This window comes from Hylobates moloch, unplaced genomic scaffold, assembly GCF_009828535.3.
Source record: "Hylobates moloch isolate HMO894 unplaced genomic scaffold, HMol_V3 SCAFFOLD_3, whole genome shotgun sequence".
In the NCBI taxonomy this organism is placed as follows: domain Eukaryota; kingdom Metazoa; phylum Chordata; class Mammalia; order Primates; family Hylobatidae; genus Hylobates; species Hylobates moloch.
In genome coordinates this window covers 9,674,418-9,701,330 of record NW_026652278.1, presented here as the reverse complement: position 1 = coordinate 9,701,330, position 26,913 = coordinate 9,674,418, and the positions used below count along the sequence as shown (strand labels likewise).

The 26,913-nt window shown below is 46.7% G+C and overlaps 1 protein-coding gene across 1 annotated transcript in view; it reads right to left on the bottom strand.

Annotated features, from left to right (window-relative positions):
- Positions 1 to 26,913, bottom strand: part of CPXM2 (carboxypeptidase X, M14 family member 2) — a 153,398-nt gene that overhangs the window by 20,130 nt on the left and 106,355 nt on the right. Inside the window, exons 7-10 of the mRNA XM_032175790.2 lie at positions 14,223 to 14,311; positions 5,173 to 5,296; positions 2,793 to 2,989; positions 1,260 to 1,439 (exon numbers count right to left, since the gene is read on the bottom strand). Coding sequence (XP_032031681.1) covers positions 1,260 to 1,439; positions 2,793 to 2,989; positions 5,173 to 5,296; positions 14,223 to 14,311 — 590 coding nt within the window. The remainder of the gene's footprint in view (positions 1 to 1,259; positions 1,440 to 2,792; positions 2,990 to 5,172; positions 5,297 to 14,222; positions 14,312 to 26,913) is intronic.

The following is a 26,913-nucleotide window of genomic DNA, read 5'->3' as shown; positions in this document are numbered from 1 at the left end:
TGGCATTGCCACTGTCTGTCTTTATCATCCTACTGCTCACTTCCGGAGGGCCTGGATGACCCCGTACTGTGAGTCACTAAAGGAGCCCTCCCTGCTGCTCCTCCTCAAGTAAGTGGCACCCACATGTGCTGTGCTGGGGGCTGGAACGCCAAGGGGGAGCTGCTGTCCTCTTTCCAGCTTCCTTGAATCCACAGTAGGAGAAGTCCAATGTTTTTTTGTTGTTTGTTTGTTTGTTTTGAGCTTGCAATATGCTTGTCTGAAATATAGCATTTCCCAGCCTTCCTTGCAGTGGTTGATACCATGTGCAACTGAATTCTGGCGGGAGAGAGTTAAGCAGAAGTATTATGTAGAACCGCTTATAGGAAATTGAATTATCTGAGAGAAAACTTTTTCTTTTCCCCAAGCCCTTTCTCTCCTGTTCCTTCAGAGACATGACAGCTGGAGCACCAGCTGCCATCCTGGATTATGACCTTGAAGATGAGTGTCACATGCTGACATGGCAGAGACAGAGACAGAGAGATGAATCCTGGATTCCTGATGATTACCAGGTTTCTACTTGGCTGGCCATTGGCTGGCTTCCAGGGTACTTTTATGTGAAGAAAGAAACTTTTACCTTGTTAAGACACTATTTTGATTTTTCTGTTGCTGCAGCAACAGAAAACTTATACATCAACAAAGGTAGAACTCTTGAAGGATGTTTACAATCAAAGAATCAGAGTAAGGAGCTCAACTATGATGACCAGGAAAGACAATAAGAGGTATGGGAGAATTATTTCTTCTACAACATACTCTTTGTACAACAAGACCTAAGAAATCTGGGGAAATATTTCTCATCTAATTTCATTTTTCTTTCCAAAGAAATGCCACATGTAGTTAACCCAAGGGGATGTACTAAAATAAAAAATAAGATATATTAAGCAATCAGTGAGGGCTAAGGATAATTTCTTAGTAATATAACTGAAAGTAAAAAAGATAATAAAGGTAGTAACAAACATGTGCAATTCAGGGGAGATTGTTTTGGTTTTGAAGCTCCATGTGCTTGTTAAGAAATACAATTAAATGATTTCTCCTCTATGAAGAATCTCCCCAAATATCCACCTAAAAGGTAGTTATTATCTAGCACGCCTCTCTGCTTTTGGAGAAAACATGAAAGAAAAAAACAGTTTTGTCTCTTTCTTAAATGTCCTATCCTCTGCAAATACCAATGGGGGTAAGCCTGGTCTCTGGCTGTTTTACAGATGAGGGGTATTTTGACTCACCGTGGCATTTTCCGACAGAAACCACTCAGGGATTGCAATATAGTGATTGGGAACTTTCCTGGGGACATTCTGTCGATCCTCTGCCTCCCAGAGAAGCGTGTTTAAATCAGGAAAGTTGTTGTTGATGTCAATTCCATCGTGGGTCCAGCGTCCCAGGGACCAGCCTCCCAGCTCCGAGCCCTGGAGACAAGTGAGAGTGTGAAGAATGCACAGGCTGCAGGACAACTCGGACCCTCTACCATACAAGATGCATCTGTCTCCACTTCCCCTTAGGGAATGTCTCTAAGCCTCTAGATGCCCTTTGACCCAAAGATGGCATCTAAAGGAGAATATTGAAAAACTTCCTATTAATATTTGGTGGGTGATAGACAGTTCAGCCAAATTACTCCAAAGAGGGAATGCAGAGAACCACCCCTGCCACATGGAAGTGCTTAAAAAGCATTATGTTCCTTCTTCCACCCCTACCTTCCTCTCTTCTATACTGGCCAGGTGAACCTCTGAGTAGCAATGAACTCATCATCAATGGCCACCATAGTAATGCATTCTCCCTGCCTGCCCATGATTCTGGCTCACTATTTAGCAATGCAAATTCCGAACTGACTATATCTGCGCCAATAAATGTGACCACACTTCTATACTGTAAAGCTTGCATTTGATAGGTACCCTTGTTTTAATATAATTTTCCATTTTATTCCCAGGTATTGAGATATATCACTGTCAATACACAACACAACATAATATTAACTATACTCTATGTTCTCTTTATACGTAATTCTGTACATATGCATATTCTATGCACACCTATAACCTATATACATTCTATATCATAATTGGAACACAAAATATGAAGAATATGTCAGAATAATAAAACAACTATCCTCAGAAGACTGATGAGAAGATTAAAGGTAATAATCAAGGCTAACACACGCCATGATTAAGTGCTCAGCCAACACAAAGTGTTACTATTGGATTCCATTATCATTGTGTATACAGCAATATTGCTGTTCATCTTCACGTCCTCCAATTTGTCGGCATGTCCACCTCTCAAGGCCACCATCATTCTCAATGCCTGCTTTGCTCCTTTCATAAACCTTGTAGGCTTCCCTGCCTCAGCAGAGACAGTCAAAAATAAAACTCGTGTGGCCAGGCACGGTGGCCTACACCTGTAATCCCAGCACTTTGGGAGGCCAAGGCTGGCGGATTACCTTAGGTCATGAGTTTAAGACCAGCCTGGCCAACCTCCTCTCTACTAAAAATACAAAAATTAGCTGGGCATGGTGGCTGGCGGCCGTAATCCCAGCTACTTAGGAGGCTGAGGCAAATCGCTTGAATCCAGGAGGCAGAGGTTGCAGTGAGCAGAGATCGTGCCACTGTACTCTAGCCTGGGCAACAGAGGGAGACTCCGACTCAAAAAATAAATAAATAAATAAAGCTCGTAAGGTGGAATTTTGCATAACCCTAGGGCCGGGCATACTCTGGAGCTGGGGCCTCGCTGCCCACGTCCTATTGGGTGAGATGGGCCAGGGCCATTACCCCTTCGTAGGCCTTCTCGTAGCCATCGGGGTTGAGGGAGGGGAGGATGTGAATCCGCGTCTCCTCCACCAGGTGGACGATGCGCGCATTCTGGGCCAAGTACTCCTGGCACAGGAACTGCACCAGCAGCAGCAGCAGCTCCCGGCCCAGCACCTCATTGCCGTGGGCCCCCGCGATGTAGTGGAACTCAGGCTCACCTTTACTCAAAGACAGAGAGAAGCACAGGTTCATGTTGAAACACTTAGGGCCAAATGGTGCTTGTCACATTGTGTTGGGGGGAATGTCTTGAATAATATAAGCTTACCATTTTAGACCTATTTGTTCTTTCAAACAAACCTCTAAAATGACATCAGGGCAACTGTCTTACTCCCAGAGAGTCAGGTATGTAAGAAAATGTGTAGAAAAATCTGACATGACACCAGTCACAGGGTAATAATGTCCATTTTTACTTACCAAGAACAGATCAAATAACATAGTGCTTAGGGCTTAACATTTACAAGTTGAGCACAAGCCATAGCAATCAGTGCCTCTCTTTTGGGAGGCAATTATTTTTCTTAAAATAACTTCCTATTAAGTTTAACAAAGACAAATGAATATAAGCAGAGAATAGTCCATCAGGGCAAATCAGCAGTGACACAGTGTAAAGTGGGCTTTCTTTAGGTATTTTCTCTTTCAAAGCTCAGCTTTTAAAATCTTAGGGTACTATGATTTAATGTATGTGTCCCCCCAAAATTCATATGCTGGAACTTAAGATCAAACCTGAGTATTAAGAGGAGGGGCCGGCCAGGTGCAGCGGCTCACACCTATAATCCCAGCACTTTGGGGGATGACTCCAGTGCAGGAGTTCAAGACCAGCCTGGGCAACATAGCAAAACCCTAACTCTACAAAAAACAAACAAAAAAAATTAGCTGGGCATGGTGATGCACACCTGTAATCCCAGCTTCTCAGGAGGCTGAGGTGAGAGGATTGCTTGAGCCCAAAATGTGGAGGTTGTAATAAGCCAAGATTGTGCCACTGTACTCCAGCCTGGGAGATGGAATGAGACCCTGTCTCAAAAAAAGAAAAAAAATAAAAGAGGTGGTGCCTTCAGGAGGTAATGAAAAGATTACTCCTCTTATAAAAGGGCTCCAGAGAACTAGCCAGGCACTTTTGACCTTCTGCTCCTGCCATGTAAGACAAGAAGGGGTCTTAAGAGGAACAGCCCTCACCAGGCACTGAATCTGCCCCTGCCTTGACCTTGGACTTCCCAGCTTCCCAAACTGTGAGCAATAAAGTTCTTTGTTTAGAAATTTCCCAACCTCTGATATTTTGTTACAGCAGTCAGAAAGGACAAGGGCCTGGTATTTATCAGTGCCGGGCTCGAGCTGACAACACATCTCCTTCCCTCATTGGCAAAGCTGCTGCTTTTGAGGAAATGTGATTTTACCAGCAGATGAAGTTTTTACCATTTAAAATAAACTCCTGCAGGGCATGGTGCCTCACTCCTGTAATCCCAGCACTTTGGGAGGCCAAGGCAGGTGGATCACCTGAGGTCGGGAGTTCCAGACCAGCCTGACCAACATGGAGAAACCCCGTCTCTACTAAAAATACAAAAATTAGCTGGATGTGGTGGCACATGCCTGTAATCCCAGCTACTCAGGAGGCTGAGGCAGGAGAATTGCTTGAACCCAGAAGGCAGAGGTTTCCATGAGCCGAGATTGTGCCATTGCACTCCAGCCTGGGCAACAAGAGCAAAACTCCATCTCAAAAAACAAACAAACAAAACAAACAAACAAACAAAAAAACACTTCTTGAGAGGAACTCCTGAGACCCTGATGAATGTTAAAGTAAATCAGACAAATCTTTGCACCTAAATGTCAGCAGATTTCCAAATAGCTCCCAGATTTACCAAAAAGGAAAATAGAGAAGCCCATCTGACCCACAGAGATGCAGGCTGGGGAGTGACTGAATGGGAAATGTCTGAAAACAGGAAATATCTAAAAATATAATTGAATTTTTTTAAAAATGGGGAGAAGCTCCTCTAATATGAGCCATTAATGATCAGGGAATCCTGAAGGAGGAGGAAATTCTGTCCTGCCCACCTCAGCCACTTTCTTCTTTGGCTATTGTGGTTGGTCTCAGAGGTAGACGACAGAGAATGAAATATGCTCCATTTGGAAAAAAGATGGGTATTTCCTGTGTAAATAATTCTATAGTCCATACCATAAGATGAGTGGTTCACAGAGCCAACATGTGCAGAATCTGTCTACGTGAGACAGCAGTGGTGTGGACAGCTGATGCCCTGTGGCATGAATCTTCTCATAGGGTGAACAGTCTCCTAACTGTTTACATGAGTACCAAAGATGCAGGGGCCAAGCATCCCAGAGGGGCCCTTCTCACCGACTTCATGCTCCCCAGGGTGATCAGAGATCTCCACAGCATACAGCTTCAGGCCCTGGTGGCTTTTTCCAATGTTGTAAATTCTGGTGATATTGGGACACATTTCATTCACAACTTTCATCAACTGAAAAACAAAGTGAATCAAAAACTCTAAGCATTGATAACTATGCACTAAAAGGACAGAGCTCCCAAGAAGACGGACACCTCTTGCTTTCCTCCACAGCCTCCCAAGCGCCCCCACATTCTGTACACCCCAGCTGCTATCGCCTCTGCCCAGAACACTCTCCTTATATCCCTCTGCCCTGGATAATGCCTACTTTCCTTCCAGCACCTGCTCTACCATCACCCCCCTAGGAGGAAACTCCTGGCCATTGCCCCCACCCGGTCCTGTGCTTTCCATACCCCTTGGTTGTGGCTATCACTTCCTGTTATCCTCCAAATGTTTATGTCTCCCAAAATCCATAGGCTGAAACTTAATCCCCAATGCGTGAAGAGCTGGGCCCTCTAGGAGGTGATTAGCGTCCTTACAAAAGAGACCCAAAGGAGCTTGTTTGCCCATCTGCCATGTGAGGATGCAGCACGATGATGGCCCTGTGAGCCCTCACCAGACCCTAGATCTGCCAGTAACTTGATCTTGGACATTCCCACCTCTAGAACTCTGAATAGATTTTTGTTATTTATAAGCTACTCAGGTTACAATATTTTAGCATGAATGGACTGAGATACTTGCTGATAGGGTTTGGCTGTGTTCCCACCCAAAACTCATCTTGAATTGTAGTTCCCATAATCCCCACATGTCATGAAAGGGACCGGGTGGGAGGTAATTGAATCATGGGGGTGGTTTCCCTCATGCTGTTCTTCTGATAGTGAGTTCTCACAACATCTGATGGTTTTCTAAGGGGCTTCGCCCTTCACTCAGCACTCATTCTGTCTCCTGATGCCCTGTGAAGAGGTGCCTTCCACCATTATTGTAAGTTTCCTGAGGCCTTACCAGCCTTGCAGAATTCTGAGTCAATTAAAACTCTTTTCTTTATAAATTACCCAGTCTCAGGTATTTCTTCACAGCAGCATGAGAATGAAGTAATACACCTTCCTTAGTTGTGACTTTCACCTCTCCGGTTGTGGCTATCACACACTTGGTTGTGGTTATCACCTCTCTGGTTGTGATGATCACCTCCTTCATTGTGGTTATCACTTCCCTGGTTGTGGTTATCACCTCTCTGGTTGTGATCATCACCTCCTTCATTGTGGTTATCACTTCCCTGGTTGTGGTTATCACCTCCATTGCTATAGCTATCGCCACGCTGGTTGTGGTTCTCACCTTCACTGCTGTGGGTCTCACCTCCCTGGTTGTAGTCATCACCTCCCTGGTCATGGTTATCACTCCCCCGGTTGCGGTTATCACCTCCCTGGGTGTGGTTATCACCTCTCTGGTTGTGATCATCACCTGCCTTGTTCTGGTTATCACTCCCCTGGGTGTAGTTATCACCTCCCTGGGTGTGGTTGTCACCTCCCTGGTCATGGTTATCGCTCCCCTGGTTGCAGTTATCACTCCCCCGGGTGTGATTATCACCTCCCTGGTTGTGGTCATCACCTCCTTGGTCATGGTTATCACTTCCCTTACTGTGGTCATTACCTCCTTCATTGTGGTCATCACTCCCCTGGTCATGGTTATTACTTCCCTGATTGTGGTTATCACCTCTCTGGTTGTGATTCTTACCGCTTTTATTGTGGTCACCACCTCCCTCATTGTGGTTATCAGCTCACTGGTCGTGGTTATCACCTTCCTGGTTGTGGCTATCCCTTCCCTGGTTGTGGTTATCACCTCTCTGGTTGTGGTCATCCCTCCTTCATTGTGGTTATCACTCCCCTGGGTGTGGTCCTCATTCCCCTGGTTGTGGTTCTCACCTCCCTGGTTATGGTTCTTACCTCTCTTGTTTGTGGTCACCACCTCCCTTGTTGTGGTTCTCATCTCTCTGATTGTGATCATCACCTCCCTCTTTGTGGTCACCATTCCCCTGGTTGTGGTTATCACTTCCCTGATTGTGGTTATCACCGCTCTGGTTGTGGTTCTTATCGCTCTTATTGTGGTCACCACCTCCCTCATTGTGGTTATCACCTTCCTGGTTGTGGCTATCCCTTCCCTGGTTGTGGTTATCGCCTCCCTGGTTGTGGTTTTTATCTCTCTCATTGTGGTCATCAGGTCCCTCGTCGTGGTTATCACCTCCCCGGTTGGGGTCATCACCTCCCTCATTGTGGCCATCATTCCCCTGGTTGTGGTTATCACTTCCTTTGTTGTGGATCTCACTTCCCTGGTTGCGGTTCTCACCTCCCTCAGTGGGAGTTATTACTTTTTCACTGTAATTTCCTGCTTTTTTATTGCCCACTCACGACACTGCAGATCATTGAGGAGACAGACTCAGCCTTTTATCTTTTACGCCTGACCAAATAAATGTATCTTAATATCAACTTTTTCTCATAATTTAATGAGCATCTACATTGTTGGGTTGAGCAAATACAAACTGCTCCTTCCCTCCTGGAGCTTGCAGCACACAGCCAATAAGAGGCATGCAATAACCCAGTTCATTGCCACTAAGTCAGGAGAGCATTGGGTCACCATGACAACAGGAATCATGGGGTTAAACAGTAGGAAAAGCAGGCTTCAGCAAAGAAGTGAAATAAATGCATGCTGTTTTCTGAATTTTGCCTTTTTAGTCAGCTCGTCACACTGATAGCTGAGGTCTGGGAAAATGAGACCAGGGGCCAAAGGAGGTACCAAGGGCTCTGCAAGTCACAGGAGAAAAGGCTACCCTAAAGGTCAAAGGCCAGAGACACCCTCTCCCTAGAGGCTGCCTTGCCTCATGTCACTGAACGAATACCTGTGAGTTCACTGCAAGTAGCTGTGATTTGCTAGGCTAAATTTGTTTATCAATACCCAAGTGAAAGATCTGATTCAAAAGGCATCTCTTCTTTGAGCCAGGCACCAGACCATGCAGTAGGCACCAGAGGGTTCCAGGGACAATTTCAGGACAGTGTGTTAAAGACCAGGAAGGAAGCCCAGGTGCTGCAGAAACACACAGGAAGGCCATCCTGGCCAGGGTGGCTGGTGGGCAGGTGCCTGTTAGGGAGGCACGTGGCCTTCTGAAAGCTAAGCTGGAACTGAACTGATGCAGAACAGAGGAAGGGCATGGCCCACAACTGAATGCGTTCTAGCAAGCTGCCAAAAAGTCGGATCAACCGAATTATCCATAAAATGTCCTTGTAAAGTGTAGATAAACAAATCTGTTGCAAATTTTATGGTGGGTTGAAATCTATTAGAACTGGAAAATTGGTATTATGTAAAATTTATGATACATTGGAGTTATATGGCTGTGTGCTTCATATGCCTTTCATAACACAACATTCTGTAATGACTGGGAAGAGTGGTTTAATGAGCATCAAGGAGCATTTCTAAAGGAGTGGGAAGATTTACTGCTGCTATAGCCTGGCTTTTATGACATGCCTACGAGAGGTGACAGGTGCAGCCTTGACTGGGAATTCAGGGTCTAACTCTCTTACTGCTCCAGGGGTTAAAACAGGCTTCCCTTTAGGATAACTCACTCTGTGTCACAATATTTAGGCGAGAGAAACCTGGCTACAAGGACTCTTATTCCCAAGAATGCTACAACAGAAACCCATCATAAATGGAGAAGCAATATGCAGAGGACATGTAGCTTCTACAGCCATCACCATGAAGACAGACACTGCAGGGACAGCGGGGGGGCCACATATGAATAGCATCATGTTTTAATAAAAGACACAGTAATAACATCACCAATTGTGTTAACAAGAACAGTAACAATACGTTCCATTTCTCTACTAAGTCTCATCATCATGACTGGCAGGTAAAGTAGAGAAGGCAGAGGAGATTTTTCCCATTCTACAGACTTGGAGACTAAGGCCTAGAAAGCCATCGAATAATTTACCCTGGGTCACCCAGCTGGGAGCAGGAGAAGCCAGGACTTTGGCCTTTCAGGGCTCTTCCCATACCTCGATCTGTCCATGAAGGTGTAGTAGAGAAATGAGAACCAGTGCCTCTCTGCTGCTTGTTTTATTTGCTGCAAACTGTGACCATTCTGATGGCCACAGCATACTTGCCATCTCCTTTGAGACCCCATATACTAGTCCCTGCCGATGCAGTCATTCTCAGCCAACAGCATCGACCTTAGCAAATTCTAACTGGCAGGCAATTCACTGTCTTACACTGGGATCAGTGACTATCTCTATGGACCTAAAGCCAGGTGGCTCATCATGAACTAGGCAATGAATGCAAGCATTCAGCCCAGGCTGGCTTCCTTCACTGTTACCCCACCCCCTTCCAATTAGCTGTGGGAGAAATGTGCTGTCAGTACTAGAGATCACAACCTTGACACTGGAAGAAGACAAACATCATCTTCCCTTGAGATGCACACTTAGCTATGGTGTGGGAAGATGCTTGGGCCAAGAGTCATCAGAATCACCTCCTTATATTCTACCCATGTCACTGTACTTTCATACCAGCCACACTTTCCCACTGATGGCACAGTATTGGTTAACAAAGTACATGCCACTGTGCCATGGTGTCATAAGCATCTTTCCCACATGAGACCATGGGCCTTTGAAGAATCTTCTTCTCAGTGAAGTTTCTTTACAATTCTCTCTGCACTGTGGCCCTCTGCAATGCCAGGAGGCACCTCTCCAGTAGCCACCGGCACCATCAAAGACATGGGTGGTGGCCACTCTGCTCTTCTCAGCAAGGCAGCCATGAGCATCCCCAGGAATGAAGTTTCCCATTTAAACATAATTAATTCTTGTAAAGGAATACAATTAATCTTGAAAGGGGTCAAAGATGGTTTTTTGGAGTTTGGGTCTTTGTGGTAAATGTTTGGGTCTTGATGACTTCAGTCAGAGTAAGGAATAGAATTTTCACCATGGCCTTAGAGCATGCATTCAAAAAGGATGACATCACCCCAAGGGACTGAAAATTGTGGCTAAAAATGTCTTAGGTATTACAATGTTTTGTGGTCCCCCAGAGCTCAACCCTATCTGGCAAAATCCTATTTCTTAATATTTAATATAATGCAAGGAGGATGATTAAGAAAAGAAAAGAAGTCTGAAAAGTCTCCCTAGGTGGGTAGTAATGAAAAAGAATATTGAGAAACACCATCTTAGAAAGTACCAGGGTTTGCAAGACTCTTGGTCTCTTCAAGACTCTGTTTTCCCAACTCTGAGATGGAAATAAACTTTGCATCCTAGTGTCTACTGAATCCCAGGCTCTGCTGCTTCACTCTCTACCAAAAGAGATAGAATCAAGAGCCTCAATTTCTGGCAAAATATCAGAAGGAAATTTTTCATAAAGATGGTAAAATGTTATGCACAATGACACTTGTCGTGGCATGTTTCATACTTTGTCAGTATTCACGAAAAGTTATGAACTGGGAGATATCCAAATGCTCCAGAGCAGGAAAGAAGCTGAGAAAAGTATGATGCATCCACTCACCAGAACATTCTGCAACCTCACAATCACAATTATGAAGACAGCATGGAAAATGGCTAATGATCCAATATTCGCTGAGAAACACAGGGCCAGGGTGTAACTATCCTCTCACCAAAACCGTAGGAATTCTGTGAATACAGAAGTTCAAACACCGGATGGAAATGGGGAGAAAATGAAAACTGCCTTTTTTTTTTAGAGTAGTGGGTTCTGGGAGGATTTGTCTTTAGGCTTTTGGTTTGCATTTGATGCTGACACAATATTGTTTATCCAGTGAATGCAAGTTTTTGTTTTGTTTTGTTTTTAAAAGAGGAGAGTGGAGAAGAGGAAAGTTCTCTTCTGCCATCGTTCCTCATTTGCCTGAGAAACAGGCACCGCACCTGGCCCAATGGAAAAGAAATTCCAGAAGAAGGGAAGAGGGAAGGAATGGAGTTGGGTGTGTCTGGATCTACAGGCTTGCTGCTCCGCCCTGGCTTCCTGTCCCCACAGGGTCAGGCTGAGCGTGGTGCAAGTGGGTGGGTCAGCCATGTTCCCCACAGCCTGATGTCCCCGGCCATCCTTAGTTGCCCTGGAAATCAATGTCATTAGATGGCTGCCTTCCAGCCTGTGTCTGCCTATGTTACTTTTTCCCACCCACATCACACTGTCTACATATGGGCCACCAGCCAGTACTTCCTGGGCGTTTGGGACCTGACAACACTGTGCCCAAACCAAAGTAGGTCACTGTCCTCAAAATCACTTCTTCCTTTTCTCCACAGAAGCACACCAGGCCTCTCTCTCTCCCCAACTCACTCCAACAGGTGACCTCCACTGGGCAGCCTGCCTCAGAAATGCCTCTCCTCTCATCCTTCTTCAGGCACAGAGGCCCGCCCTCCATACAACTTCCAGAAGGACAGCTCTGCACACCTAAAGAACCTCCACAGACCCCCACATCAGGACAAAAGCCTCTCCTGGCACTCAGGACCGGCCTCCTCCTGGCTACCTACAAATTGTCACAGAACACACCTGTCGGCTCTGACCCCATGCCTTCACTCTTGCTGTCTTCTCTGCTCAGAGCACCCTCCCTCCACCCCTGCCTGCCAGTGCCAGCTGTGCACATTGGATGACAGCTGACCCCCTCTGCAACCAAAACCTCCCAAACCATGGCCAAGCAGATGGCTCCCTTCTCTCTCCCATCCCCCATGACTGTAAGGAACTCAAATATACGGATTGATCAAGTGCACACTACGGATGATAAAATGACAGGGTCTCTTCCCTCATTGTCCCAAGTGAGGGAGACAGGCGATGTACACGTAAACCAGTAACTAAGCAAGAATAAATTGCAACACATGCTATGAAGTTACTCAGTATTTTCTTGGAATAATTCCCTTTCTCCGCCTTATAGTGTCAATGCCAGGACTTTCTCCTTCCTGTCCTCCTCCCTTCTCCACCCCAACCACCTGCAGCTCCCCTCTGCCTGGAACTGTGCCTTGCAAATCAGTGCTCTCTGCAAAAAAAGTCTCCTCATTATCTTCCTCGTACAATGCAATAAGGTTTTCTATTTTCACTTCCTGCTTCCTACTTCTGTTTCTCGTTTGTTTTTTGTTTGTCGTAAATGTCTCTTTCAATAGCAGGAAAAATGAACAAGTTTTTCCTGAGGGAGAAAGATTTCTACAGTAACCTAGCAGACTCCATATGGGGAAGTTGCTCAAAATGTTGACTTCTTTCCCATTCCCAGGAGCCAGGAATCCAAATGGCAAATCATTTCTGGCTTGAACACTCTTCAGGATTGATGGGCGCTCTCCTGGACAGTCTCTAGTTGATAACTGCTGAGCTGTGGGATCTCACAGGGGTCTCCCAGTGTCACCCAAGGCGGCTACACTGATCATCCAAAGGTCCCTCTTGGCTCCAGTAGTGATCAGTCACCCAGGGTAATGAAGCATACTCCGCTTGCTCTCCTTGTGAGAAAAGAGCCCCAAGTCTCCATGCAAGACAACTATTTACAGATAACAGCTACCTAGAGTCTCTGTGCAATTCACTCATGTTAAATGCATTTAGATTTATTGCTTTTGACATTAATTGCACTGAGTTGATATTTGTCTCATTTCGGAGCTCAAGAAGCTGTCCTGAGACGTCCAGTGAGCAAAGCGGAGTTAACACACCAGTGCTCCATAAAATGGAATGGCGAGCAGAGCCATATAAATACCCCAGAAATATAGAGCAGCAGGGATGATTCACAGCCCTCAAGTCCAAACACATTATCTTGATTTCTGAAGAGCAAGACAGCAAGAAGATTTCTTAGCACATCCCACCTCTAAGTCTGTGCTGACAGGTGTCTGGAAGCTGTGTGTGAGTATCTCAAGTTAGATCACATCAAGACAAACCAGGCTTGTTCATTCCATGGGAGTGGAGCTCCGCTTTATTACTCTGACCTCAGAAACATCTTCCACATTTGTACTGGATGGCTGCTCCCCTCCCTTAGCACCTACAAGCCCTCCCTTTGAGCCATGTTAATTTGCCCTTGGTGAATCCTTGTTCTGTAAATGTATTCAGAAGGACATTTCTGCATGTTCTGTCTCTTCAGATTCTTAGCTCTCTAAGGATTTCTCATTTGCCAGCTCCTCCCCATGCTTTCTAGCACATGCTGGGGGTGGGCGCAGAACAGGATTTCATAGGCACCGCACTTAGCGTAGGTACTGCCTTTTTAGCTTGTCCTAATAAATACACTGTCCCTTCCCCCTTCTGCACTCAGTATGCAAATGCTGTCAAAAGCTCAGAACTATTGGGTTTCTATAATTAAATCTGGGGAAAAATCTCATCTGGGATTGTCTTTTCTTTCTAACAATACTAAGAGCTATGAAGCTATTAACCAGTAGTTCTGAAACCTGGCTGGACAGCAGAATAACAAAAAGGCGATTTAAAAATCTGGATCCCCAAGCCCCTGTCTCCTAAGGATTCTACTTTAATTGGCCCGAGATGGGGCTCAATTATCAGTAGCTTTACAAATTTTCCCAGGTGATTCCAATATGCAACCAAGATTGAAACTCTGAGAATCTGAATAATAAGGGGTAGTGCTACAGTCTCTCAGTGCTGTTTTCCCATCTGTAGATAACAATAACAACAGTCCCTACCCTTCTAGAGTTACTAGGAGGACTGAACACCGTCATGTATGTAAGTTGGTCCTATGTGAATATTTCCCGCTATTATTACCTATGTTATCCTAGATCCTTTTTCTTCTTCAACTCTGCGTATGACCAACATCCTTAAATCAGTGATAGCACTCAAAAACACAATAATTCTCAAGACCTAGAGTATTAACTGAGAAGAACCTGGATTCAAATTGTGTTTCAACAATCTGCCAGCCAGGAAGCCTTCCTCTGGTCACCTGAACCCTGAATCTTGAAATGACAAGCATTTAGTGTGTCTTCAGCAAACCAAATGATCATTCAGATCCCTAACCATCAATTTCTGGAAAAAAAAAATTTAAGTGTTATGGACACATAATATGTTGCTTTTTTTGACAAATTCCTGGCATGAGGCTTTGTGATCTGGGTCTTACCTGGCGCATTTCCTTATAGTTGTGGTGCTTAAAATCCAGGTCATCAGTGGTGGTCATCTCATTCCGGCGGTGATAATAGTTATTAGGATCTAGGGACAGAAACATGATTTTGAATTCACTCCCATCATTCTATCTCCCATGGCATCTTTGTTAGAGACACATGGGGACTGCAGGGAGAGTGCAGCCCAATCTCTAGCTTCTAACGTTGGCTCAGAGATGAGAAAACCAACCTGCAGGAAGCAACTTAGGAGTCCAAATTAGCCAGTGGTTAAGAGTGTGGAGCCAGAATGCCTGGGTTCAAATCTCCCCTCTTCTACTTACATGCTGTATAAATATGTAAGTGGGCAAGTTACTTGCACAGTGTTTGACTTGGTTTTTTACCCATAAACAAGAAAAAGAATGGTACCTCCCTCAATGGTTTATTTTTAGCATAGATGGGACAAATCTATGCACCCGGCAAGCTGTCAGCACTGCATAAATAAATGAGTGAATATCATGACTACACACACATGCTTGGAGACTTCTGGAAGGATGTGGACCCTATAAGCCTTTTACCCAGCATTCATTCCCCTTTCTTCCTTCCTAAAAAAAATCCTATGTTTGGGAATCCCCTTTTCCTACTTCTAGGAAGATGTCAAGTCCCCAGCTCCAGGGCTCCAACATGCTGGCCAATCAGAACACAGCATCTACTGGCCACTGTAATTGATCCAGATTGAAGGGAAGGACTTGATTGACACATAGGAGGATTGAGTAACAATCTCTCCCCAGCAATAAGAATGCAGAAGCACGTTGCCCACTTGCTACTGTGGCCATCTGACCTCAAGAAGAACTAGCCTCACGATGACTTCCGTGGTATGGATGACCCAGAGTAGAAGTCAGAGAACTCCAGTAACACTAAGAACAATTGAATCAACCAACCCCAGAGCCCAATCTTGGACAAGATAAACAACCCCCTTTGCAGCTAAGCCAGTGGGAGCTGGGGTTTCTGCTGTGGGAGCTGAAGCACCCTGGCAGGTATAACCAGAATATGTTAACAGAGCTGACCTTTGGGGACTGGGATTCGGGGGTCAGGGAGGCAATGTCTGCTCTTCACTTGATTCCCTTCCATATAAATTGACTCCCTCTCTGCATTCCTATAAACCTGTATGGTTTATATAGTTATAAAACCCAAGAACACAGAGAAGTGAGAAGAGGACAGGGAGGAGCAAGAGCAAGAAGGAGGGCAGCCGGTAAGAGACCACTCCATCTGCCTCGAGGTCCCCCAGCCAGCCTGGTGGCATCTCTGTCAGGAAGACGTCCCTGGAAATGTGGTGCACTTCCTGCTCAGTGTTGAGCGCTCCCTCCAACGCAGAGAACCCACAGCCCTAGGAACCATGTGAGCAATGTGGGAACCATGCAGCTGTCTGTTTAACCCAGTGGCTCCTAGGGCCACTCTAGAGGCAGTGGGGGCAGTAGAGGGCTGAACACTCTGTGTTATGTGGAGCAGTGAGGCCAGATCTGTGCCACCAACTGTGGTCCACAGACCAGTAGCATTGGCTGTTCGCTAGACCCAGCCCCGATCTACTGAATTGGAAACCACATTGCAACAGGATCCCAGCTGGCTCTGTAGACATTCACAGTTTGAGAACACTCAGCACATGTTACATACGTCTGCCATCAACTGAGCCAGCCCTGTGCCTGCATCCCCACAGCCACAGGTCACAAGCGCCATACCCAAACTGATCAAGGTTCACTTAAAGACTGGCTTCACCCTTGAGAATGGAGGCCACTTGCAACAAGTTAAAAATCACATATAGACCCAAACACTGAAAATACGGCTATTAATATTCACAAACGGCTTTCCAGTCATGCAATGACAAACAACTGTTATGGGAAGGGAAATAACGTAGGAGTGCAACTGGCATTTTGTCCACACAAGAAAGCAAAGCCATTCAGGCTTAGCCAGATGCCTCAGTGATTTCTCCAGCCCTTTCCTTTTAGGAGTGGAGGCTGACCACGCCTCAGGCAAGCTGCCTTCCCTTTGATTTCCAAACCTGCCAGTTTGAAAGCAAAGGTAAAACATGTATTTTGCATTCATTTACACCTAACTTACTCACAGGCTATTTTCTAAGAGCTATTCAACGCGCCCTAAACCTCGGGGGCGTCTTTTCAAAGGACTTTAAAGCCCCTTTTGTTTTGGAACACAAATTATGCCTTCAAAGTTCTCAAAAAGGATTGAAGGAAAACTGAGAGCCCTAAGTACAAAAGAGCTCTGTTTGGCAACATTCTTCCTTCCTCAAGGCTAATCGGCTTCTGAAAGGTTTGGGTACCTTTTCCAGAACTGTCTCAGAACTTCACAACTTTCAGTCACCCACATTTTGAACAAATACTCCCTTACTTGTCCATTTATTCTGATTGGACAAAGTTTTATTGAGACTCTCCCTATTAGGAGCCCAGCACTTAGGTAAGAAATGAGTGAGGACCGAGCCCAGAGTCCACAGACAGAGCCGGTTAGTCATCTAAGCCTACTATCCCCTGCTTCCTTCTGTGGGCAAGAGAAGCCCTTCCTCCTGTCAGAGTTGTTTGAACCAGAGCGACTCCATCTTGAACAGGAGCTGCAGAAAATGAGGCTGAGACTTGCTGGGCTGCATTCCCAGTAAGTTAGGCGTTCTAAGTCACAGGATGAGATAGGAGTCTGGCACAAGGTACAGGTCATAAAGACCTTGCTTATATAAAACCAGTTGCAGTAAAGAAGTCAGGAAAACCCATCAAAACCAAGATGGTGACAAGAGTGACCTCTGGTAGTCCTCAGTGCTCATTATACACTAATTATAATGCATTAGCATGCTAAAGACACTCCCACCAGCGCCACGACAGTTTACAGATGCTATGGCAAAATCAGGAAGTTACCCTATATGGTCTAAAAATGGAGGGACCCTCAGTTCCAGGAATTGCCCACCTCTTTCCCAGAAAACTCATGAATAATCCACCCCTTGTTTAGCATGTAATCAAGAAGTAACAATAAATAGAAGCAGCGGAGTGGCCCATGCCGCTGTTCTGCCTGTGAAGTAGCCATTCTTTCTTCCTTTACTTTCTTAATAAACTTGCTTTCACTTTACTCTATGGATTAATCTTGAATTCTTTCTTGCGCGAGGTCCAGGAACCCTCTCTTGGGGTCAGATTGGGACCCCTTTCAGGTAACACACATGTGGGGAATCTATTCCAGGTGCTTCAGATATGCAAGTGTGAGCATGTGACTCAGGAACACACTGCCTTCCTTCGGCTAGGCACTGGCTCAGAGATGATCCCAGGATCCAAGCCAGGCCGATCAGATGACTTTTCTCACAGAGCCTGCAGGAGCACAGTGTCTTCTGCTGGCGCCTCAGAGGGTAGGATGTGAGTGGGAGGTGTTTGTGGCCAACCTGCCAGTCTGCAAGTTAGTGACAGAGGGAGCCCTGACCTCCACACGAAGGCCCTGAAATGTCAGATCCATTCTTGCCTAAAGCCAAAGTCAGACCTGCACCTGGAATTTTCGCTTGTGTGAGCCCTAATTTCTTTACATTTTTCTTAACCTAATTTGAGGAGGACTTCTGATCTTTGAAACAGAAATTCAGGCTGGTCCAGTCTATGGGGGCTTTATCCTCACAGAGGGAGCTTTGATCCCTTCCTGTGGTTACTTCTATACCTCCTGTATATGGAAAACTAGCTGATTCCTCTGCAACACCTTAGTTATGGGGATCCGTAAACTCCAGGAGTGGGGCCTGAAATGTTCTTTCCAACCTTACTTCCCTTATTAAACTACTCAAGCATTCTGCTCTGTCCAAATTGGACTACTAATCCTGCCCTGTTATGGGCTGAATTGTGCTCCCCCACCAAAGTAAAGCTATGTTGGAGTCCTCACCCCCAGTGCTTGAGAGTGTGACCTTGCTTGGAGATGGGGTTCTTATGAGGGCTTTTGAGTTCAAGTGAAGTCATTAGGTGAGTCTTCATCTGATAGGGAGATTTGAATACGGACACACACAGGGGGAACGCCAGGTGAATGAAGGCAGAGGCTGGGGTGATGCACTTACAAGCCAAGGGATGTCAAAGGCTGACACCAAACCACCGGCAGCTCTGAGAGAGGCCTGGAACAGATTCTGCCCGACAGCCCCAGAAGGAACCAGCCCTGTCGACACCTTGCTCTCGGCTTCTGGCCTCCAGAACTGTGGCAGGATAAGTTACTCTAAGCCACCAGTTTGGGGCACCTGGTTATACCAGCCCTAGGAAGCTACTACCTGCCCTAAACATCTCTGCCTCCTTACTCCCGAGTCCTCCTATGGCTTTCTTTTGACTCCTCAGAGACCAGAACAGATGCCCACTGCCCTGCAGGGCCTTCTGGTCACCCTCACCTCAGTCATCTCTTACTCCTCAGATATGGTCATAAAAATAAATCCTTCAATCACCTGGACTACCCTTCATCTCCTTTCAATAATCTATTCTCGGATATCTCTGATGTAAATTCATGGGAGCCCTCCGGAGGCTAAGAGCTCACTCCCTCATGAAGCAGCCTCTCGTGCTATTTTCAGCCCTGATTGCTAGGAAGGTCCTCTTTTATCAAGCCGAAGTCTACCTGCTGATCTTAATTCATTCCTCTTCAGCTATGATGACTAAGTCTTCTCCCTTTCATGTACGATCGAGGCAGGAGAATAGGGTCTGGAAGAAGGAAACATAAGGTCGATTCATACTGACTTCCTAGAACTAAATCAAATGGAAACACTTCAGCTATGACAGGAAATATCCTTTCCATTTACAGAGGGCATACACTAAGTAAATGACTTTGTAACTTTACTTCATCCTTTTCATTTACATAGGGTGTACACAAAGTGACCAGTGGAAACCTCTAGAAAATTCTGTAATGGGGCTCTTGAGCCCCCATCCTCAGGCCCACCCCCACCCCTGTGGTGCGTACTTTCATTTTCATTTTCAATACATCTTTGCTTTTGTTGCTTCATTCTTTCCTTGCTTTGTTTGTGCATTTTGTCCAATTCTTTATTCAAGATGCCAAGAACCTGGACACCCTCCATCAGTAACATGACAATCCTACAGATTTGGAAGAAATGTAGCCTATTTTCCCCTGAGTTGTCTCTGTTCCTGCCTAAATATCCCTATTCCCTGCACTGCCCTCATGATGATTTCCACGGCTCTCACTGCCCCGGTTTCCTCCTCTGAACACACTCTATTTTATCTGTTGCTTCCCCAACCTGTAGCACTTGGGACTCTGACATGTGGCCTAACAACAAAGCAACCAACTTGTCCCAGTTTTTCCCATGACTGCCCTGGTTTTAAACAGAAAGCGTTGTGTTGTTGGAACCTCTCAGTCCTTGGCAGCCTGGGATGATTGGTCACCCTCTCCAACTAACTCAAGCAACTTTGGCTTGGTATCTTCTTTCCTGTGACAACTTAATTATGTGTATGTGGATTGAATCACTTCAGCTTCTATTTTTTTTTTTTTTTTTTTTGAGACGCAGTCTTGCTCATCGCCCAGGCTGGAGTACAGTGGTGTGATCTCGGCTCACTGCAAGCTCCGCCTCCTGGGTTCACACCATTCATTCTCCTGCCTCAGCCTCCCAAGTAGCTGGGACTACAGGCGCCTGACACCACGCCCGGCTAATTTTTTGTATCTTTAGTAGAGACGGGGTTTCACCATGTTAGCCAGGATGGTCTCGATCTCCTGACCTTGTGATCCACCTGCCTCGGCCTCCCAAAGTGCTGGGATTACAGGTGTGAGCCACCGTGCCCAGCCCACTTTAGCTTCTTAAGGATCACAGCTCTGACTAGGCAGATAAATGCCTGCAGATGTCTTCTAGTTAAAAATTTAATTATTAATTGATCAGCTTGTTGTTTTGCTGTCTTGATGACCACAGTATATGAGAAAGCAATCTCATGATCCCATCTTAGGCTAGATATGACCTACATTTGGCCAATGCCCATTGATTTATGCAGATGTAGCTTTAATCTTGAAGCAAAAAGCTTTTACTGACTTCATCCTATTGTTCACTGAACACTGCTACATGCCCAGCACTGTGTGAGATGCTGGGGAAATAAGCATGAAAGATACAAGGCCCCCAACCATGAGGGGCTCACTCAAGGCTCCTGGAAGGAGCACACACATCTGCAGACAGAGACGGATGTGTGGCAAAGGCTGCGTTCCTCTTCATCGTCTGTTTCTGGAAGCATAAGTGAGAGAGAGAACGAGAGACAGAGGCCCTGCTTCCAGCTGCCTTCCCTGAAACACGAGGCCTAAGCTCTGCGGCATCAGGCAGCTCAAGCAGACACTGACCCCATACCTGACAGCAAACAATTGGACATTCCCGGGACCCTACACACATCCACAGTTTGTTTAGAAGTGAGAAATAAAAATAAAATTCTAAGCCCCCAACTGACGGAATGGACCACCTCTTGGCCAAGAGAAGCCCAGAGAAATTTGGAAGCTGAGTCCACCGCCACAACGGATGGAGACGGGACACACCTCATTATACCCCATTCCTTACTGCCAGTCATTTGGCTTTCTACCCTATGGGCTAAACAGAAACCAGCCCTTTCAAAAGACAAGATCCTTCTAGGCACAGCTTATCTTCCCAAGCACCAAAAAAAGACAAGATCCTTCACCCCTCCCTGAGATGTTGCCCCCTCTATTCCCTTTTTCTTCAAATGTTTACCTATCTTATGTCAAATGTAGATTTACTGGGCACTAAAGTCTCCCAAGGATGTCATCATTTGCCTCAGTGCCAACCTGCCCTCCTTCTTGTAAGGAAAATGTATAAATACTAAACCTCCTGAGAACCTCTGAAAAAAACAGCCACAGATGCTTCTGTGACTTGTGTTTCTCCTGGGCACACCCTCCAGCTGGCCCAAAAAACCATGGTGATTTGAGACTCAGGCCACAATCCCTCAGAGGAGGATAGCGGAAGAGGAGGTTGGCTAAGGCTGGAGTGTCAGCGGTAGGAGGCCTGGGCTCCGAGGTGGCTACAGCCAGTTCCCCATGCAGCTGGGCTGTGAGCTATGTTGGGGACCAGATGACAGTGCAGACAGAGATGGAAAAGGGACACAATTGGAAGGGGAGATCTAGGAAAAGTGGAAGGAGGCCCCAGGTGGGCCTGGCAGCATCAGAACCCATCTCACCCTCACTCCTGCTGGTACCGGCACCCACATCAGCCACAGCTCAGGGCTCCTGAGCCCCAAACAAAGTGCCTGTTCACTACGTGAGAATTTTTTTTTTTTTTTTTGAGATGGAGTTTTGCTCTTGTCACCCAGGCTGGGGTGCAGCTCACTGCAACCTCCTGAGTAGCTGGGATTATAGGCACCCGCCACCACGCCCAGCTAATTTCTGTATTTTTAGTAGAGACGGAGTTTCGCCATGTTGGCCAGGCTGGTCTCGAACTCCTGACCTCAAGTGATTTGTACATGGGACTATTCTTAAAAGAACAGTAAGAATCCCAGATCAAGTCTCATTACTGGGACTTCAAAGGGACCAAGATTTTGGGCTGCTCTGCTTGCTGTTTGCTGCCTTCTGGTTGGGACCTTGATTGAAATGAGTAGGTGCTTGGCTGGGGAAAAGACGTTCCTTTTTTGGGAAGGCGGCTCACCTGCAACCCAGAAGCCCGGGCTCAGGATGCCTGTGAATGCTCCATCCAGACCGGCAGACCCACAGGGACAGCAGATTCCAGGTTACCCAGGGATGGTGGAGGGGACTGGGGAGTGATTGCTCTGGGTTTGTAGCCCCCATTTTTCTAAGAGATGGTTTAATTATTTTTTCTCTCTCTTCTTTTCTTATTCCCCCAGTTCCCCACTTCCTACTTAGCCCTTTAGAAATGCAAATACAGGCTGAGAGTGGTGGCTCACGCCTGTAATCCTAGCACTCTGGGAGGCTGAGGCGGGTGGATCACCTGAGGTAAGGAGTTCAAGACCAGCCTGACCAACATGGTGAAATCCCGGTCTCTACTAAAAATACAAAAATTAGCTGGGAGTGGTGGCACATACGTGTAATCGTAGCTACTCAGGAGGCTGAGGCAGGAGAATCACTTGAACCCCGGAGGCAGAAGTTGCAGTGAGCCGAGATCATGCCACTGCATTCCAGCCTGGGTGACAGAGCAAGACCCCATCTCAAAAAAAAAAAAAAAAAAGAAGAAAAAGAAAAAGGAATGCAAATACAGCCTTTTACCTCCCCCTTCACCAGCCACTCCCTACAGGGCAAGTTCTTTTAACTATCTGCTCCAAAACAGGTCTGGAGAGTTACAGGTGGATTTACAAACCAAAGCAAGCCCGATATGAAACTTTCCCCCTCCAGGAGGTTGCCTGCCCACGAAGGTGCCAGCAGTCACCAGCCCAATCAACCAGTAGGGAAGGCATCAGAGCTAGCATGAACCCTTCACCCTTGCTTGTTCCCTCCCCTGCCTTTTAAAAGTGCCCACTTTCTGCTCCAAAAGTGAAGCAGCACATTTAAAGACAAGACGCCTCTTCCCCTGAACTGGCTTCAGAATAAACCACTTTCTTTATACCAGAGCTCACTCTTGTTAATTGGACTCTGCTACGTGGTGAGAGCAGTGAACCTGCTCTTCAGTTTCAGGTTCAGGGAGGTTTTAGGGGATGATGATAAAGTTTTGAAACTAGAGAGAGCTGGGGCTTGCACAACATTATGAATACACTATCACCAAAGTGTACACTTTAAAAGGCTTAGTGTATATTATATGAATTTCACCTTGATTAAAAAAAAAAAAAAAGGATCCCTGGCCCCAAAGTGCTCTCCAAGGACTGAGGACACCAGAGGTGCTAGGTCACAGAGATTTTTCTTTACCTGGCACAATGCCAGCCTCCCACCCAAGGAACAGCTGCCACCATGGCCTTGTGACCTCCCTAAGCCCCAACATGCTCAGCAGACCCCTGAACAAAGATGGTATGAGCTGAGCACGAAACCCCTCCCACAAAGTGCTGGCTGTCTGAGGCAGTCACCTTTGTCCAGACCCCATTGACTGCTCTGATGACAAAGTAATTCCTATAGAGCAAGGCCACGAGAGACCCAGGAGCCACAGACTCCCAGGCACAGCCTCACCTGATCCCGGGTCATCACTCTCAGCAAGAACATCAAAACTGCTGCCCCACAGGGCCCCTTAGAGGGGGCAGCACGTCCTCTGTGCTTATTCGCTCACTTCCACCCCATTTCCTATGTCCCCATCGCACGACTTCTCCACTGTGGGAGCGGAAGTCCAGGAAACCCTCTGGTTCCTTGGCAGATGCCGCTGTGCCAACAGCCCAGGGCCAATTTGCAGCTTGACTGGCAGGGAAGCTGTCAGGAAAGACAGTTTTCAAGAGTGTGGCTGTTTTAACAGTTTCCCAAGATCATCAACATTGGGCAGCTGGACCACGAAGAGAAATCTCACATTTATTTAAACTTGGTAATGTTAGAAACAAATGCTTGTTCCTTGGTGCTGAAAAGAAGAACCAGCACTCAAAGATTTTCCCAGCAAGGCAATTTTACTTCTATAGAAGGGTGCAATGTGCAGATGGAGCAACAGTGAGAGCACACCTGAACAAGGGAGGGGAAGGGGTTCTTATTCCTGAAGCAGGTAGCCCCTACTGCTGTGTTGTTCCCCTATTGGCTAGGGTTGGACCACACAGTCTAAGTTGATTCCAGTTGGCTATTTTAAAGAGAGCAGGGGTGGCCAGGTGCAGTGGCTCATGCCTGTAATCCCAGCACTTTGGGAGGCCAAGGCAGGAGGATTACAAGGTCAGGAGATCGAGACCATCCTGGCTAACACAGTGAAACCCCGTCTCTACTAAAAATGCAAAAAATTAGCCAGGCGTTGTGGTGAGCACCTGTAGCCCCAGCTACTCAGGAGGCTGAGACAGGAGAATGGTGTGAACCCAGGAGGCAGAGCTTGCAGTGAGCCAAGATCGCACCACTGCACTCTAGCCTGGGTGGACAGAGCAAGACTCCGTCTTAAGAAAAAAAAAGAAAAGAAAAGAAAAAAAACAGAGAGAGCAAAGGTGCAAGCCGGAGTGGTGGGAAAGGTGGTTACAGAACAGGTGACTCAGGATAATTCAGGTCAGAGCAGGTGACCAGGGGTGACCCAGGATGGAGCAGGTGACTAGAAGTGACTGAAGACAGAGCAGGTGACCAGGGGAACAGATGTGAACTACTGATTAGAACTCATGGAAAAGGTTGTTTGCTGAAACTAGGGGTGAGGGAGCAAAGAGAACCAGGAAGCAAAGAGAAGCTGCCTTCTGCTGCTAGGAGGACAGGCTGCAGCCAACAAGGGCCAATCCCACCTCAGCTGAGAAGGATTCACCAGGAATAAAGGCGTCTCACAGGTACAGGCAAGTCTCCCCCATCGTGCGAGGAGAGACGGGGGCAGCAAGTTTGTCTATCTTATCTCAGATTCCCAAGAGTCTGCCTCAGAACAGGCACCCCATACGTATTTGATATATGAATGAGTGAATGAGTAAATGAATGAATGGATGGGTGGACATTCTAATGAAGTTATTTGGGAAAGGCCAGTTATGAAGAAGATGCACTTTCTAGGGCACATGAGGTCTCTAACTGGGGCCCACTTGAAGCTGCGGTGCTATCATTATTACCCTATTACCATGGCAGAACAGAGAATGGAAGGTAGGGTGGAGGACAGTAAGTTAAAGTCACATCAACAGGAGTGAGGACAGTCACAAGAGTGTGCCATCTTTGAGTCTGAGTATCGGTTTCCTGGGGCTGCCATAACAAACCACACCACACTCCAGGTGGCTTAAAACAGCAGAAATGGGGGCCAGGCATGGTGGCTCATGCCTGTAATCCCAGCACTTTGGGAGGCCGAGGTGGGCAGATCATCTGAGGTCGGGAGTTCAAGACCAGCCTGACCAACATGGAGAAACCCCGTCTGTACTACAAAAACTACAAAATTAGCCAGTTGTGGTGGCACATGCCTGTAATCACAGCTACCCAGGAAGGCTGAGGCAGGAGAATTGCTTGAACCCGGGAGGCAGGGGCTGTAGTGAGCCAAGACCGTGCCACTGCACTCCAGCCTGGGAACAGCAGAAATGGACTCTCTCATGGTTCTGAAGGATAGAGCTTCAAGGCATCAGCAGGGCCGCAGTCTGTCTAAAAGCTCTAGGGGAGGATCCTTCCCTGCTTCTTCTGATGTCCATTGGCTGCCTGCAACCCTTGGCTTGTAGCCACATCACTCTGATCTCCACCTCCGATGTCACATGGCATTCTCCCTGTGTGCCTCTGTATCTCTGTTTTCTCTTCTTAAGGACACCAGTCATTGGATTACCGGCCCACTGTCATCCAGTATGACCTCCTCTTGATTAATACCATTTGTAAAGACCTGTTTCTAAATAAGATCACATACGAGGTTCTGGGGGACCTCCTCTTGATTGAGTATATCTACAAGGACCCTGTTTCTAAATAAGATCACATTGGAGGTTCTGAGGGGGACATGAATTCTGGGGACACTATTCAACCTGGTGCAGTCAGTCGTGGCAAGCCCTGAACAAATGCCCACTGTGAGAGGCCATCCTTTCTAACTGAGCTGCTTCTGTACAGTGAGCGGTGGGCTTCTTGCTGTGCAGCTGAACCCAGGCCCAGAGTTTGAGGCCAGGGGAGAAATCTGTGGTTCCCCATGTGACCTGCCATCTCAACCTCAAATCCCAGAGTCCTTTGCACAGGGAGAGGGCTTGGCATTCTTGTTGTTGGAAAAGTAGTGATTTAGCACCATTAGCGAGTCACAGAGAGGAAAGAAAACAAAACCAGGACAGGGTTAATGGGGAGGAAGTATCTTCTCACATCCACTCACCACCTATGGGATCTGGTGACCTTAGAAATGAGGCAGCCACAGAACAAAATAGCCAATCCTTGGGCAGGGCAAGGAGGAAGAAGGGGAAACTGGGAAAAATAAAGCGTATTGAGCACTAACCATGCACTGGTGCTCTACACAGTCTCATTTAGTCTTCACAGAGTCCCCGATCAGGAATGAAGGGGCTGCTGGAAACTTACAATCAAAACAAAAGCAGCCTCTTCTGCCTTCTAGGGGAGTAGCAGAGTTCTTCTCACGGAACTCATGGTTTTGAAAGGCAAGGTGCCAGCTAGCCAGGATGGAAGAAGGTCTCTATCAGAAAAAAACCCAGACATTCCGCCCACCACCCCAACCCACAAGCCCCAGAGACGGGATGCCAGGCGACAGCAGAGACAGAGATGGGAAATGAGAAGCAGAGACAGACAGGAAAGATCTCCTCAGGGAGAGCACAGTTCTAACGCCAGTGTGGCAGGGCAGCGGGCTAGACTGAGGAGGAAGGCAGTGAGCAACAGGTTGGTTCCCCTTGCTGGGATGACAAGAAAACTTAGGAAGAAAAACGCTGATTGCCCAGGCTGCCCCTTTGTTATCCCCAGACCTTCTGCAATACTCATGCACGCAAATCGGCATCAGTGCAGACTGCTGTTCTAGCACCCAGAACCACTGGCAGGAAAGACCTAAGGTAACCCGGAGCAGAGCTGGGACCCACAGGTGGTAGAATACAGGTGGGCAGCCACCCCAGAGCCCCCAGAAACCCTAGGGAAGGAGGAGATTTGGGATTTCCCATAGGACTGTGAGGAACATTTGTGTTATTTTATTTGAATGTTTTATGAAAGCATGACCACAGAAGTTGAAGGACTCAGCCACACCCCTACAATGAAGGTATTCCC